At 38.4% G+C, this 12,857-nt stretch overlaps 1 protein-coding gene across 7 annotated transcripts in view; it reads right to left on the reverse strand.

Moving 5' to 3' along the window:
- ARHGEF7 (Rho guanine nucleotide exchange factor 7) overlaps window positions 1–12,857 on the reverse strand; it is a 123,275-nt gene that overhangs the window by 49,348 nt on the left and 61,070 nt on the right. For 6 of the 7 annotated variants that reach the window (XM_065677911.1, XM_065677904.1, XM_065677910.1 and 3 more), the window contains 3 exons: window positions 9,615–9,703; window positions 3,060–3,154; window positions 2,670–2,765 (listed from right to left, as the gene is read on the reverse strand). In XM_065677911.1, the coding sequence (XP_065533983.1) occupies window positions 2,670–2,765; window positions 3,060–3,154; window positions 9,615–9,703 (280 nt within the window). Of the gene's footprint in view, window positions 1–2,669; window positions 2,766–3,059; window positions 3,155–4,268; window positions 4,363–5,553; window positions 5,718–9,614; window positions 9,704–12,857 lie in introns of those variants that run through there. The other variant, XM_065677908.1, reaches the window with a different exon arrangement.

Consider the following 12,857-nt stretch of genomic DNA (forward strand, 5'->3'; position numbering starts at 1 on the left):
TACCACCACATCACGTAAACTTTTTATAATTAATGTGTTCAAAAAAGAGGCACAATTAATTTATTTTAAAGTTGCCATCCCAATCTTCTTCTCATATTTGATACTCTAATTAAAAAGGAATCATTTATAGTATTTATACAAACAATAACTTCCATTGTAGAAAGGCCAAAGACATGTTTTAATTTCATTACAAAATTAAGACAACCATAGCAAAGCCTCTGCTGGTGTACACATGCTAGAGGCATCACAATATGACTACATCTAAGCTACCCAACATAATTTGCTTGCTAGAATTACACCCAGCAGTTATCAGTTGTTTCTCCAGACTTAAAACAGGTTCCCACTGCATGATAACTTGAGAAAAGAAATAAAATACCTTCTTGATCAATTACACTTACTTTAAGATTCTGATCAAAGCGAGCAATCAGAACTGCTAGAGTAGCAGTCAGAGGAGTGACATTACAGAATATGTGTCCTGCATGTTTTGAAGTAACCTGCCTTAGTTTTGGTGTCAGTGGACATGAAGTACCCGCTTGTACTCAAGCACAGAACAAGATGAAGAAAAGCAACATAGTCACTATGACTGCAAAAGCAGGGACATTGAGAGGACAAAACCCAGCTAGTTTTTATGGTGCAGGGATGTAAGCCTGTGATACTACCTAAAAGACAAAGACAGCCAATGCCTTCAACCTGCTATAGAAGAGATTACACCTAAGCAGTCCATACCCACTAGCCTGTGTGTTGTGCCATTCCCCTCAGACACTGAGAAGTACAGCTACAGACTGACAGTTTCTACTCCCAAGTGAATGGAAGATTTTAATTATTTTTGAACAGGAGACATATGTTCAATCTCCTGTTATAAAAATACACACCCCCCCCCCCCCAAAAAAAAAAAAAGAGAGAGCACCTGATAGACACTGACTTTGTTCAGAGACTCCTCTCCTTTGTAAGCCACTGCAAAACTGATTTTTGGCACTGGCAGAGATCTGGAAGAGACCTAGAGCACCAGACCACTTTCTGTCTTCAAGAGAATGGAGCGTAGAGTGCTCTTGCCCTGTTTTACTGTCAGAAATGCACCCTTTTGCAACTGAAGATTCCAAGAGCATCTCTCTGCCTTGAAAGTTACAGATCTTTTACATCCATCAGAAGAAAAGAGCACCTAAAGCTGATCAGTAAAAGAAAAAAAAACCAAAACCCACCACCAAAACAAAAAACCCACCAAACACTTTTGAAGCAGATCAGCCAGAAGATTCTCTATCAGTGCTAATCAGCCTCCTTTCATGTACCACTTGCATTTGGTAAATGAAAAGGAGACATCACAAAGGAAGAACACCAAACAGATCTGTCCAGTGCTGCCCAGCATCCAGGCAGGCAGAGAAGTGTTCCCAGCCCTGTGACAGATGGAGTACTACAGTGATTCTGCAGTAGAGGCCAACAAAGAAGACAAACCTTCAGCAATGCACCAGAAGAGCTTCAAAGCTGAGGGCAGGGTGGCACACAATTGAAACCAAACCACATCCAAACAACTGCTTTGCCCAAAACACAAAAAGCACCCACTACCACATTATGCGTCATGAAAAACATACAACCCACCTTTTAACAACGAGGATTAAATAAATCAAAGCAGTGCAGGCAAGAAGAAAAGCACCCGAAAGCTTCTGACACTGCAGTACATGCCAGGATTTGTGAAGAGAAAACTCAAACAACAAATTGACTCAAAAGGGGTGTAGAGTTCGAAAACACTTTCAACCCTCACACCCAAGAACAGAAATTTGTCAAGCAAGGTAGGCTGGCAGCACCACAACCGGCAGGACATTGGCATTTGGTCATTCTGACATGTCAAGTTAGGAGCACCACACCGGATGCTGCAACATGAAGTGCCGAATGACTGAACTCTAAGTTCCTTGCCAAAAATAAAATAAAATGATAAATCTATTTTCAGCCTGGGAGCCACTCTGAGTTTACAGAACACATTCACCAGCCAAAAACACATGGCACAATGACAAAAACCAAGGCAGCAGGGCAAGCATTCTTCTACATGATAGGAATTATGATGGATTAGATTCAAACCAGAAGGAAGCTGGACACTCAAGTCAATATGCTATGATGAAAACTAAACTGAAAATACAATTTGGCATGATGGGTATATTTATGAAACTAAAATAACACAAAATATTTGCAGTAACACTTCAGTAGCCCTGGGAATCTCCCAGCGCATTTTTATGACCACCATTGCTCAGGATAGAACAATACAAAGCACACGCATTCTCACACAGTGTCTTTTGGTCAAGTCACTTACCCCTTCCTCCATTCCAACTTAAGCTCCCTTCATTCTTTCTCTTACTTTAAGGAAAGACTTTGAATTTATGCCTCCTAAACAAAAAACACCCCTTCCTCTATCACTTTCCCACTGGTATGCAATTGCATCATGGAAATCCATAAACTGACATCAAACTATGCTAAAGTTCCTACCTCTGCAATTGCTTCCTAGAGCATCTATCTGAACAAGCAATCAATATATTATCCAAACATCTATTACTGTACTGCTGTAGCAACTATCCTTAAAGTGAGAGAAGCAAAAATTATGTCAAACTACTACACAACAATTAAAATAATTAAAAATAGTTGCTTGTTAGAATTTTACAGTTTCTGGTATGCATAGTACTTACTTGGTGCATTCTTCTAAAGACTGTACAAGCATTTGCTGGAAAGAACTTATTTCTTCGAGGTTTCCCATTAAGTATGAAGTATTTGCCAAGTTTAACCTGGAGCCAAAGCAAATAAAAGGTGTTTAGGTTTGCAGTTATTGACTAATTGTGACTTAATAAAAGCTACAACCTTAAAAAAAAAAAACCCCAAAAAAACGCTTACTGGTTCTTAGGGTCAAGGACCAGACTCCTTTAGTAAGCAAGCAAACAGAATACAAAAATGCAAGCTCTGCCTCAAGAATCTCTTAGACCACACAAAAAAATTCAGACACTGAAATTTTGACCACGTGAACCCTCCCCAATACACGAGAGATATTAAGCTTCATTTGAAAACAAAACAAACTCACATACTTTTCACTGGCTTGTAACGGTCGCAGGTAGTTTGAAAGCATTGTTTGTAGCTCCTTTGCATATTCATTTTCTGTTTCTAATATATTTTGTAGCACCTACAATAAATGACAGTTGCTAATTGTTTTTTTTTTAAGAGATACTTCAAAGTGGTTAAATACCATTTTTAAAGCATACTAAAATTTACTTAGCACTAGGAAAACTTAAATGAGCGTTCCTACATTAAAAATTAAAGTATCAGCAAGAAAGCATATACATCTATGAAATCCACAGGGGAAAAAAAACCACCACACACACACGATGAGCCATCCTTTAGCAATATTAAAAAAAAAGTAGTAAGCCAACAGGAATTTCACTACACTTAAAACTTTCACTGTAAAATTTGAGAGCTATATAGTGTTCTTTCAAAGGCAGGTGTAATTATTCCTTCCACGTACTTCAGTACAGTCAAAGATCATCACAGGCTGATAAAGCAGATAAAATAGAAGTTGCAAGAGAAATGAACACTTGGTGTTATTTTCCAGTCTCAATTACAACACATAAACAATCTTGCTAGCAAAGTGTTTACTTACTCAGATGTATTGTTCTGTCTAGAAGGTCTGAATATTAACAGATTTCTAAATATCAAGTAATTGCCAACTTTGCTTAGCATATGATTAGCATTACTGCATTCTTTTTAAAGAGGGTTGCCTAACTTTCCACTGGGAGTGCAATAATATATACTACCAGGAGAAAACTGTAACAGATTCTGATGCAAAGCCAAAAATTTATGGACTACAGAACACGCTTGTTTTTTGGCTGAATATAAATCAGACAACTGGAATACTCCCAAATGTGTACAAGAAAACATATTACAGGGCCATCTCCCAGCAGCCTGCTTTAGGATATCCTCCAATATATTCACATCAAGTTCTACTGTGCTTCTAGCAGGCAAATTATTTTTTGCCTCCAGAAAGTTAATGATTTAGCAAGAGAATCATTAGAATTAAATGTAGTCCAATGAACGCAGATGAGCTTTGAAAACTTTCTGCTATTCACTGGTCATAAGGCACACCACAAATCTCATTTTGCTACATGCCATATTTGTCAAGGCTACAGTAATATCTCATTTCAGCATTTATAGTAACGACTGTAACTGAGTGCATTATTCACTGTTCTAGTCAATACACTTTCTTAGGAAATAAAAAAAGCCATTCAGTCCTAAATGCAAACCTGATGAAATAACTTTAAATAGTTCAGTACGTCAATGAAGAATTCACTGTTCCTTTCACTGGTGTCATTGAGTCTTCTTATTCCTTGAATGCTTCTATTCATTTGGAGAGTGGGAGAGAGACCACTTTTGAGTTCATTCTTTTGTTGGAAATCTGAATCCTGAACTGAAGATTAAAATGTCTCCATTCTGTGCTAAACACTATGACAGAAGAATGTCACAGGGAAAGTTATGGCTACTAACTAGGAAACTACCGCATAAACTTCAATAGGGCATACAAATGTAAAAAGGTTAATGGAGAAAAAGGAAAGAAACAGTTTCCATTGATCATACCACTAATTAAACCCCATATTCTCTTATACATATATAAACCAAAGAAAGTAAATTGTTGTAAGTATAAAAGTACTTAGCATCCATGAGGTGCAAGACCAGTCTCTTCCAATATGGCTTTTCCTACAAATATCTCCCAGCCCAAAGTCATTACATAGCCATTAATAGGGAAAAGGAGACTGAAAGCCAAAGACAAAAATACAGTGTCCTGACAGAAGCACTGAACAGCATTACAAGACATTCAAAGATAAAAATCAACAAATTTGGTAGAGGTCTTGAAAGTCGGCACAACTGCTCCACTTTCTCAAAGAGTATTCCCGTTCTTTACTGTAAACAGCTGTCTGAAAAGGCTGAAATAAAACTAGTTCCATGTTGGACACACTCCATTATTTTCCTGCGCTGGTTTGGATTCTCATGTGAGGATTTTCTTTGCGATATGGAGAATACGGAATTGGGGACAGAGGGGGAAGAATGGGAAAGGTTAAAAACCAGAACTGGGAACCTTATTAATTACTGGGAACAGGAAAATACACACAGCTGTAAGTAAAACTGCTACAAAACCTGTGCAGTCTACCAGATATACTAGAATCTTGTTTTACATTATTCTAGTAGCTCAGTGTTACACAATACTTCACATACACACAGTTTTATATACTTCCCAACACATTAAATCCTTTTTTTTTTTAAAAAGTAGTTTCCCCTGCATACAACATTAACTTTAATATCTTTAAAACAGAATAATCTTGCTTACACAGCTCTGAGACATCAGTTCTGTGAAATCTCGCATCCTCCCAGCTTGACTTACCTACCTCACCGAGAAGCCATGAGGATTAAAAGCTTGGACTGTGCTTTGAAGCGATAAGTAGTCAGCAGTCAGTACTGCAACCCAGTATTTTGGCACCAGAGTACCCTTACATTCCTCATATCCGCATCTCACCCGCATGCTCTAATAATCACCTTTCTTCCCCTTCCTGCCTTCTGTGCGTTCTGGCTGCTGCAAGACCCCATGAGACCTCAAAGACTTTGTTTCCACAACTCCACCACAACATTTGCACAGATAAGACCGGGTACCAAAAGAGCAGCATTGAAGTGGCAGCTTTTGCAGTCTGTAACACTGATGAATGGCAGGCACAGACAACTGAGCTCATACAACACAAGCTTCCTCATGGAAAATTCAAGCATGGTTAACAATTCTGTCATACAAAACCCCAGCCATCTCCCTAAGGCAAAAACTACCGCCCAAAATGGATTTAAAACGACCTACATGAAGCTGATCTCCTTTCAAATCAGAGGGAGAAAAGGCAGACTTCACAGCTATGCTCAGGCACAATCCTGTAGCACATTCCCCGTTTTACACGAGTATGGCACTCAACAGAAATATCACATACTTCAGCAAAATGGTGATCAATGTCTAGCTTTCTTGGATCATGAGACTCTGACAGATGTACCCCTTAAAACAAGCCCTTGACAGGGGCAATATAAAGCACCATGCAAATATAACATCTTTCAAGGGTCCTCAAAAACTTTTATGAACTTCAATAAAAACAAACTCTTGACCCAACTTCAAAAGTGCAGCCACAAAAGGAGTGCTTATTTTCTACCACTTCTCAAACACTTAAATGAAAAATGACATCATCCAAGTACTCATACCATCGTGAAATTTGCCCATTTCTTTACCTGCTTTTAGAACAGCTACTTGATCTCAAGGAATTGTCCTGTAAATGGAGATAACCTGACTTTATTTTGGACACAAAGTTCTCAACGGATCTCAAGTAAAACTAAAACTCAGAGTAATGTCCGTTCTGTCTTCAGGGGATAACCCACAATAATATGCCCAATTCTTCAGTAACAGGTTACTAAATAACTCCTACATGAAACATGCTTCATGCTTGACCACAAGTCTGGTTCATATTACACACTGCTGTAGGCTTTTATAATTTTATCATTTAGCTTTAGTTATTCTCTACTAACCTGCATTCCCAAGGCAGGTAAAATGTAAGCACAGACCAAATGTGTTCTGTCTTCTCAGCAACACCTAGTGCAAAATGCAGCTAAATAAAGCACACTGAGACTAGAAGGTACTTGAGTCGTGTTACAGACTTCAGATGGAACTCTTTGAATCAATAAAGAACACACTGACAAGGGGGCGAAGAACAGAGGAAAGGGGCGAAAACAGTCTCCTACATTAAGCACCTTTCCCTTGGCCTATCTCAGCCCTTCTCCCAGACAGGGAGATTTGCAGAGGCTCTCCTACTACTTCCTGAACTTCCTCTGAACTGCTCTTTGATTTTGTCCTCAGTCAAATTAATGTATTCACAGGTGCTACCCACACATGCACAAATCCTGTCCTAGGAATCACAGGAATAAATAACCATGAGGTTTACAGGGTCTGAGCATGTACCCATATGGTGGAAGATAGCCAAAACTTAAAAATAGCGAGCAGTCCCAGAGTACAAGCCTCAAATCACGCTTCCTCTTCAAGACAGCCTTTAACACAAATGTTAATGCTTACTCTTGAGCACAAGGAACACCCTCTTAGCTACCAGTTGCCAAAGGTTTGTTTGGAGATGTTGTTTTTACCTCAGTATGGTCTCGATTTTCTTTATCAGTACAGACTGATAAGACTTCCAGCATAAGGAAGTCCCATGTCCACAGCTTACGTATTAAGACAGAACAAAAACTCAGGTTAAACTGCTTTCACTTCAATGAATGGTTTTGCTGTTTGTGTTACGGTACATGTAAAAATCATTACACATTTAATAATTATTTTAAAGAATTTTTTTTAGTTATATTGCCAGAGGAAGCATTTCATTTTTCATATTCTTTTTAATATGTGAGAATTGTTCGCCACAATGTAGAAAAACATAGTAACGAGAAAATTATCCAGTTCACTGCAAACAGATTTAAGAACAGCACTCTGGGGCCAGTCCTGTAATTTACTACATACATTATTATTATGAACTAGTCATTTTTCTGTGGGCCCTCCTCACCCCCCAACAAGGCCATCAACAGTTAACAACAGTAATCTTATTATGTCAGTCTACTGCATCAAGAAGGCTGCACCTGAGCAAGATGAAAAATAACCTAATTGTGAAAGTAGGTATGATGGTCACTAGTTTCACCTCTTTTTGTTTTGTTTATTAAGCCACTTTAAAAGCCAGCTATGGCTACCTGTTTCCCAAAGTATTTAGCAGCTTGAGTCTCCTTGATTATGATAAAACATTATCCAGGGAACAACTACAAAAGGCACATAAGCCAAAGGTGGTATTTCAAAATTGTATGGCTTTTTATAAAGTTAGCAGTCTTAACTATGGCTTTAGGCAAATTCAAGCATTTACTTCCTACGATACTCACTGAAGTACACTATCACCCCCAAAAGTCTCCCGTGTTACTCTTACAAAATAAAATACACATCCACAAGATTCAATTCACTTTGGACACAGCCAAACTGGAGTTCGAGTTAATCCCAAACAGCACAGCTGCAACTCTTACTTTTCATCACATTAAGGTCTATCAGGGAAATAACAGTATCAGATAGATTATATGAGACTGGATTTACCACTGACATAAAAAATAAAAAAAAAAACACCAACCCCAAAAACAACAAGGCAAAACCAAACAAAATAAATAAAAACCCACCCCACAACCCAAATCTAAAGAACTGGTGTTCAAGGCTGCTGCCAATTTATTTTGATTAAAAATTCAACATGAAGAAAGAGCAGTCCTCTACCTAGTGAAGGAGCCAAATCCTCAACTTTGCTGCACTCACTCCAGTTCACTTGCACTGGAAAACACAGGTCTTAACATCAAAACAACCACAGAGAAGACATATTTGCTACTATGTGCTACAACATCTTTGGGGGAAAATAGAAAGACTCTAAAGAGATATAGTAGAAAAAAAAATAAAAACTATCCACTATATGTACCACAGTAAAATCATTACTTCCCACAGTTTGAAGGAAGCTGTGCCTGCAGAGATATTTCCCATCATGGCTAGCAGGCATGAGTTACAATAGCCAAAGAATTGGGACCCTCACTTTACCATGGAATTATGGCTACCAACAGTTGCCAAGCAAGCCACAGGGAGCAAGCAGGAGGTTCCTTCATTGTTTTCAATTAGAGGACTACAGGCAAACCAGCTCCGCTCTTCCAGGTGGCTGGCATTATTCATGCCACAACCACAAAAGATTAAAGCATAAAATGATGCTTTACCATCCTCTCTAAAAACTAATAAAATGAAAAACAATGACAGCTGCTTCAAAGAAAAGGGACAGAAATATTGTGTTTAGGCTTTACACCAGCAGGGAGCAGTGGTTAACAAAATCAGGAAGATGCATTTTGCTGCCCAATCTAGTTACTGTTAGTAAATAAAGGATTCTCAAAATGGTTACAACAAAACATTTAAAGATAAAAGAGTTTGGCATGTTTCTTACATGCATCTGCTAAAGAGGTCTGAGTACTAGATTAAGAATTCCTGGGGCGGTGTTAAAGGCAGACTCTGGCTATACCCCTTTTGCTGTGAAATCTACCTATCAGTGTAAGGGAGAAGTTCCAGAAGTTAATTATTTAGTTGATTTATAAACAGAAATACAAAGGAGGCAAATCCATTCAAAATGTTCAATCTCTTGTTCAACAAAAAGGACAAAACTATTCTTCACCATTTTAAAACAGCAGATTTTCATTAATTCATAGACTGGGGAAAATTTATTGCATACTTCAGCGGGGGGGGGGAGAAATTAAAACTAGCAAAGCAAATAAAATTAGCATAATTTATTGCAGAAATGCCTATTAATCACTTTAGACTATATTTCACATCATGCTTAAGAATCCATATGTATGATATTCTACTAAACTAACAATGATCTTTGTTTATAGGAGAATTCAGTAACACACCTATCCCAGTTCTGGCAACAAGGCTCTGAAAAGACTGCCCATTTTTTTTGTGCAGATGAAAGCATTTAGTTAAGTGATGTTCTACCGTATATAACAGCTCATAAGGAGGAAAAAGGATCACTCACCACATTGTAATAGCTTTTGTTAATTGCAGACGTATCAAAGCCTTTAGGTGGACTCTTCAATGTACCTGATTTGGGGGAGACGGGTTTTTCTGAAATGCAAGGTATTTTGGGTTTAAGATACTTATGTGGTGCAATTTCACAGTCCAACACTAGAGGTCAAACAAACTGCTTTAAAATATTTATTGTAAGATACAGTGACAACAGTGCTTCAGTGAGAAACATATATTCTTGTGCTAGGAATTATTGGTAAAGAATCAAAACAGTTCATATGTTCACAATGAATGAAACTCTAGCCTCAATGAAGGCAAGCAGAAGAACTTTCAATTCTTTTTCCTAGAACCAGAAAGCTAGTTAATAAAACCAACTTTTCCAAAATTATTTTTTAAAGACAAAACATCATCACAGACTCCAATTAAAAAAAAAAAAAAACAAAAAACCAAAAAAACAAAACCAACAGGTACTTCCAAACACTATACATACTTTCAAACAAAAGTGGTATTACATTTTAATATTTAATTAATTCAGTAAAAGCAAGTGACCGAAGGCTGAACATACCAGAGGTGGGACATTACACTCAGTCTGGCTGAAATAAGAGAATCGAATCACTGTACAAGCAGTGGACTGACTTACCTGAGGCCTATCCCAGAAAATCACCTTTTGAAACAAATTACCTATTACTGTTAATGAAGTAAAAATTAAAAGGGCTTATGCACTTGAGAACAGAGCCATCATAACAATATGTGCAATCCCTCCTATAACCCCATAGTGAATCTACTCCTCAGTAATGCACATTCTTCCTGGAAGGACTACATAAGCCTGCAACATCAAAACAGTCCTGAAAGTTATGAGTGCTCACTCTCAGAATGGAAAGGCATGGAAAACATACCTGTAAAACCTCCCCTCTCATCCCTACCGCTCCTTTGAGTCAATCACAGGGGAGCAAAGATATGGGGAGAGACAATCAAAAGCATCATGCTGCATTCTGGAAAAAAAGCAACTAAGATTTACAGCATCTCTTTCTGAACTCTCACACTTGACTTTACACACAACCAAGTGAGAATGCTGTGAGACTGTATTTATCAGGACACCATGGTGTTTTGTTTGGGTTTTTTTGTGGGGTTTTGTTGGGGTTTTTGGGGGGGTATGCTTTTTTTTTAAATAAGCAGGCTTGTCTAATACGCAAATTTCAAATAAGTACTTGAAACACAAATTTGTATCCAAACAATAAAAAAAAAAAAGGGCAAAATAACCAAACCCAGAAAGAAAAAAAAACAAAACAAAAAACCACCATCAAAACGTACCTACTGAAACGTTTACCTCCATGTTAAAAGCAAGCTCCTGTTTCAAACACATTTTAATACAGAATCATGAATAATTTAACTCTAGTTTACCTGATACCTCAGGCCACTAAAAATAAATTATGCAAATCTCAAACACAGACCTGCCTTTCCAGGAGAAGCTCAGTCAGCCAAGCTAAGGGCCAGCTGCGGGGAATTCCCATGGACAGCAAAGCTCCTCAGGGAAACACCCCCATAAGCAGAATAGCCCACATTATCAGTCTCTACTGGACTGCATCCTGGGTGAATTAATGCTTCTTAATGCCGCACAGCTGCATTCCCATGCATGCTGCCATCTCATGGGAGCTGACTACAGATGCAGGCCACCCTTTTGCAGGAGCACCCAGCAGGCCAGCGGGACCTGAGGCTTTAGCCAGCAGTGAGTAAGGAGCAGCTCAGGCCCCAAGAGCACCCACGTGATATTATCCTTAAGGGGACTTTTCTCTGTACTGCACTAGAACTCCCCTCAAAGAAGCTATTCTAAAAATAAAATATGGTCTTAAAACTGCCAAACATGGGCAAAACTATTTCTCCTCACCATGTACAGAGATGACAGTAAATCCTTTCGGTTAACATTCCCCACCCACCTCCCCCAAGTCAGCTATAAGCTGACAGACAGCACAAAACCCATTATCCCCAACAGTTATTCATCTGGGAACACTGATGCTTTCAGCCACCAGCCCTGCAGTACTTACATGCTTTGATATACAGCCAAGCAATTCCAAGTGACAGGGTTCCTCCCATCCCCTTACAACAAAACCATAAACCCAAGCAGATCTGTCACCCAACATTCAGTGAGAAAGAAGCACCTACATTCATGTTGTAAGTACAGCTACCCATTTATATATTCATATATAACGCTACTCATTTAAGGGACGACTACAATTTGTTTCTTTGTACTGAATGATGAAAGTGATATAGTTTACACAAACCTGGTGATTTGCTTTCATTCTCTGTAAAATCTCCTGACTTATCCTACCATTTATAGTGACTTTCAGGTTCACTAAATACCTAAAGGTTTGCTAATCATCTGCCAAAAAGCATGAAAAGAGAAACCAGAGTTACACGAGTAAAAAGGCAAATATTTTTTTTTCTTCTATCAGAGTATAGATGTTTGACCCCTGTTAACCAGGAAAACGTTGCCTGGTCATAGAAATCTGACTCTTCCAGCTAATCCTTATGTTAAAGGACGTAAAAATTAATCTCTTCCTCTAACTTTTTCTTCCCCTAAGCTGCTGAAGAAATGGGGACATTTTTTGCTGAAATATGTAGTCATTAGCAGCTGTTCAGCAGATTCAGTTATCCATCAAAAAGACATGATCAAATTCAGACTTAAAAACAAAACACAAAAAAGCATCACACATTCACATCATTTTGCCTGAACAGCCATAGTCAACATTCAGCTTTTAAAATGCACAGGCCATTTCTATTGTAGAAACATAGAATTAGACACAGCAAATCAGTCCAGCTGTCTATCATGTCTGGTATTCTGCCTCCAAGCACTGCCTTGCTTCATAAGGAAGAATAAGAAAACAGCCTTGTTGCAATTAGCTTATTGCACAATGCATCACACAGAAGAAAACCCTCATCTTCCACATAAGAAATCACTTTCTTAGCATAAACAAAGATAAGTGTTATTTATCATCCTTCATGACAGAATATTAGAGTACTTTTGGAAATACACAGCATAATTCATTGAGCATTTCGAGCGGGTGCCACCCCCATTGAGCATACTGGGAACATCTGCAGATCTTACAGGTCCCTAGGTCCATGAAGTCCACAGGTTCTCAAAACATTAGCAAAACCCTGGCACCTTGCCCACTCCAACATATGAGCTCTGTTTTTCAAAGCACTGGAAGAGAATGACCTAAGCTAGACACCAAGTCTTCCCATACAGAAGATTCTT

This window comes from Lathamus discolor, chromosome 4 (assembly GCF_037157495.1).
Source record: "Lathamus discolor isolate bLatDis1 chromosome 4, bLatDis1.hap1, whole genome shotgun sequence".
In the NCBI taxonomy this organism is placed as follows: Eukaryota; Metazoa; Chordata; class Aves; order Psittaciformes; family Psittacidae; genus Lathamus; species Lathamus discolor.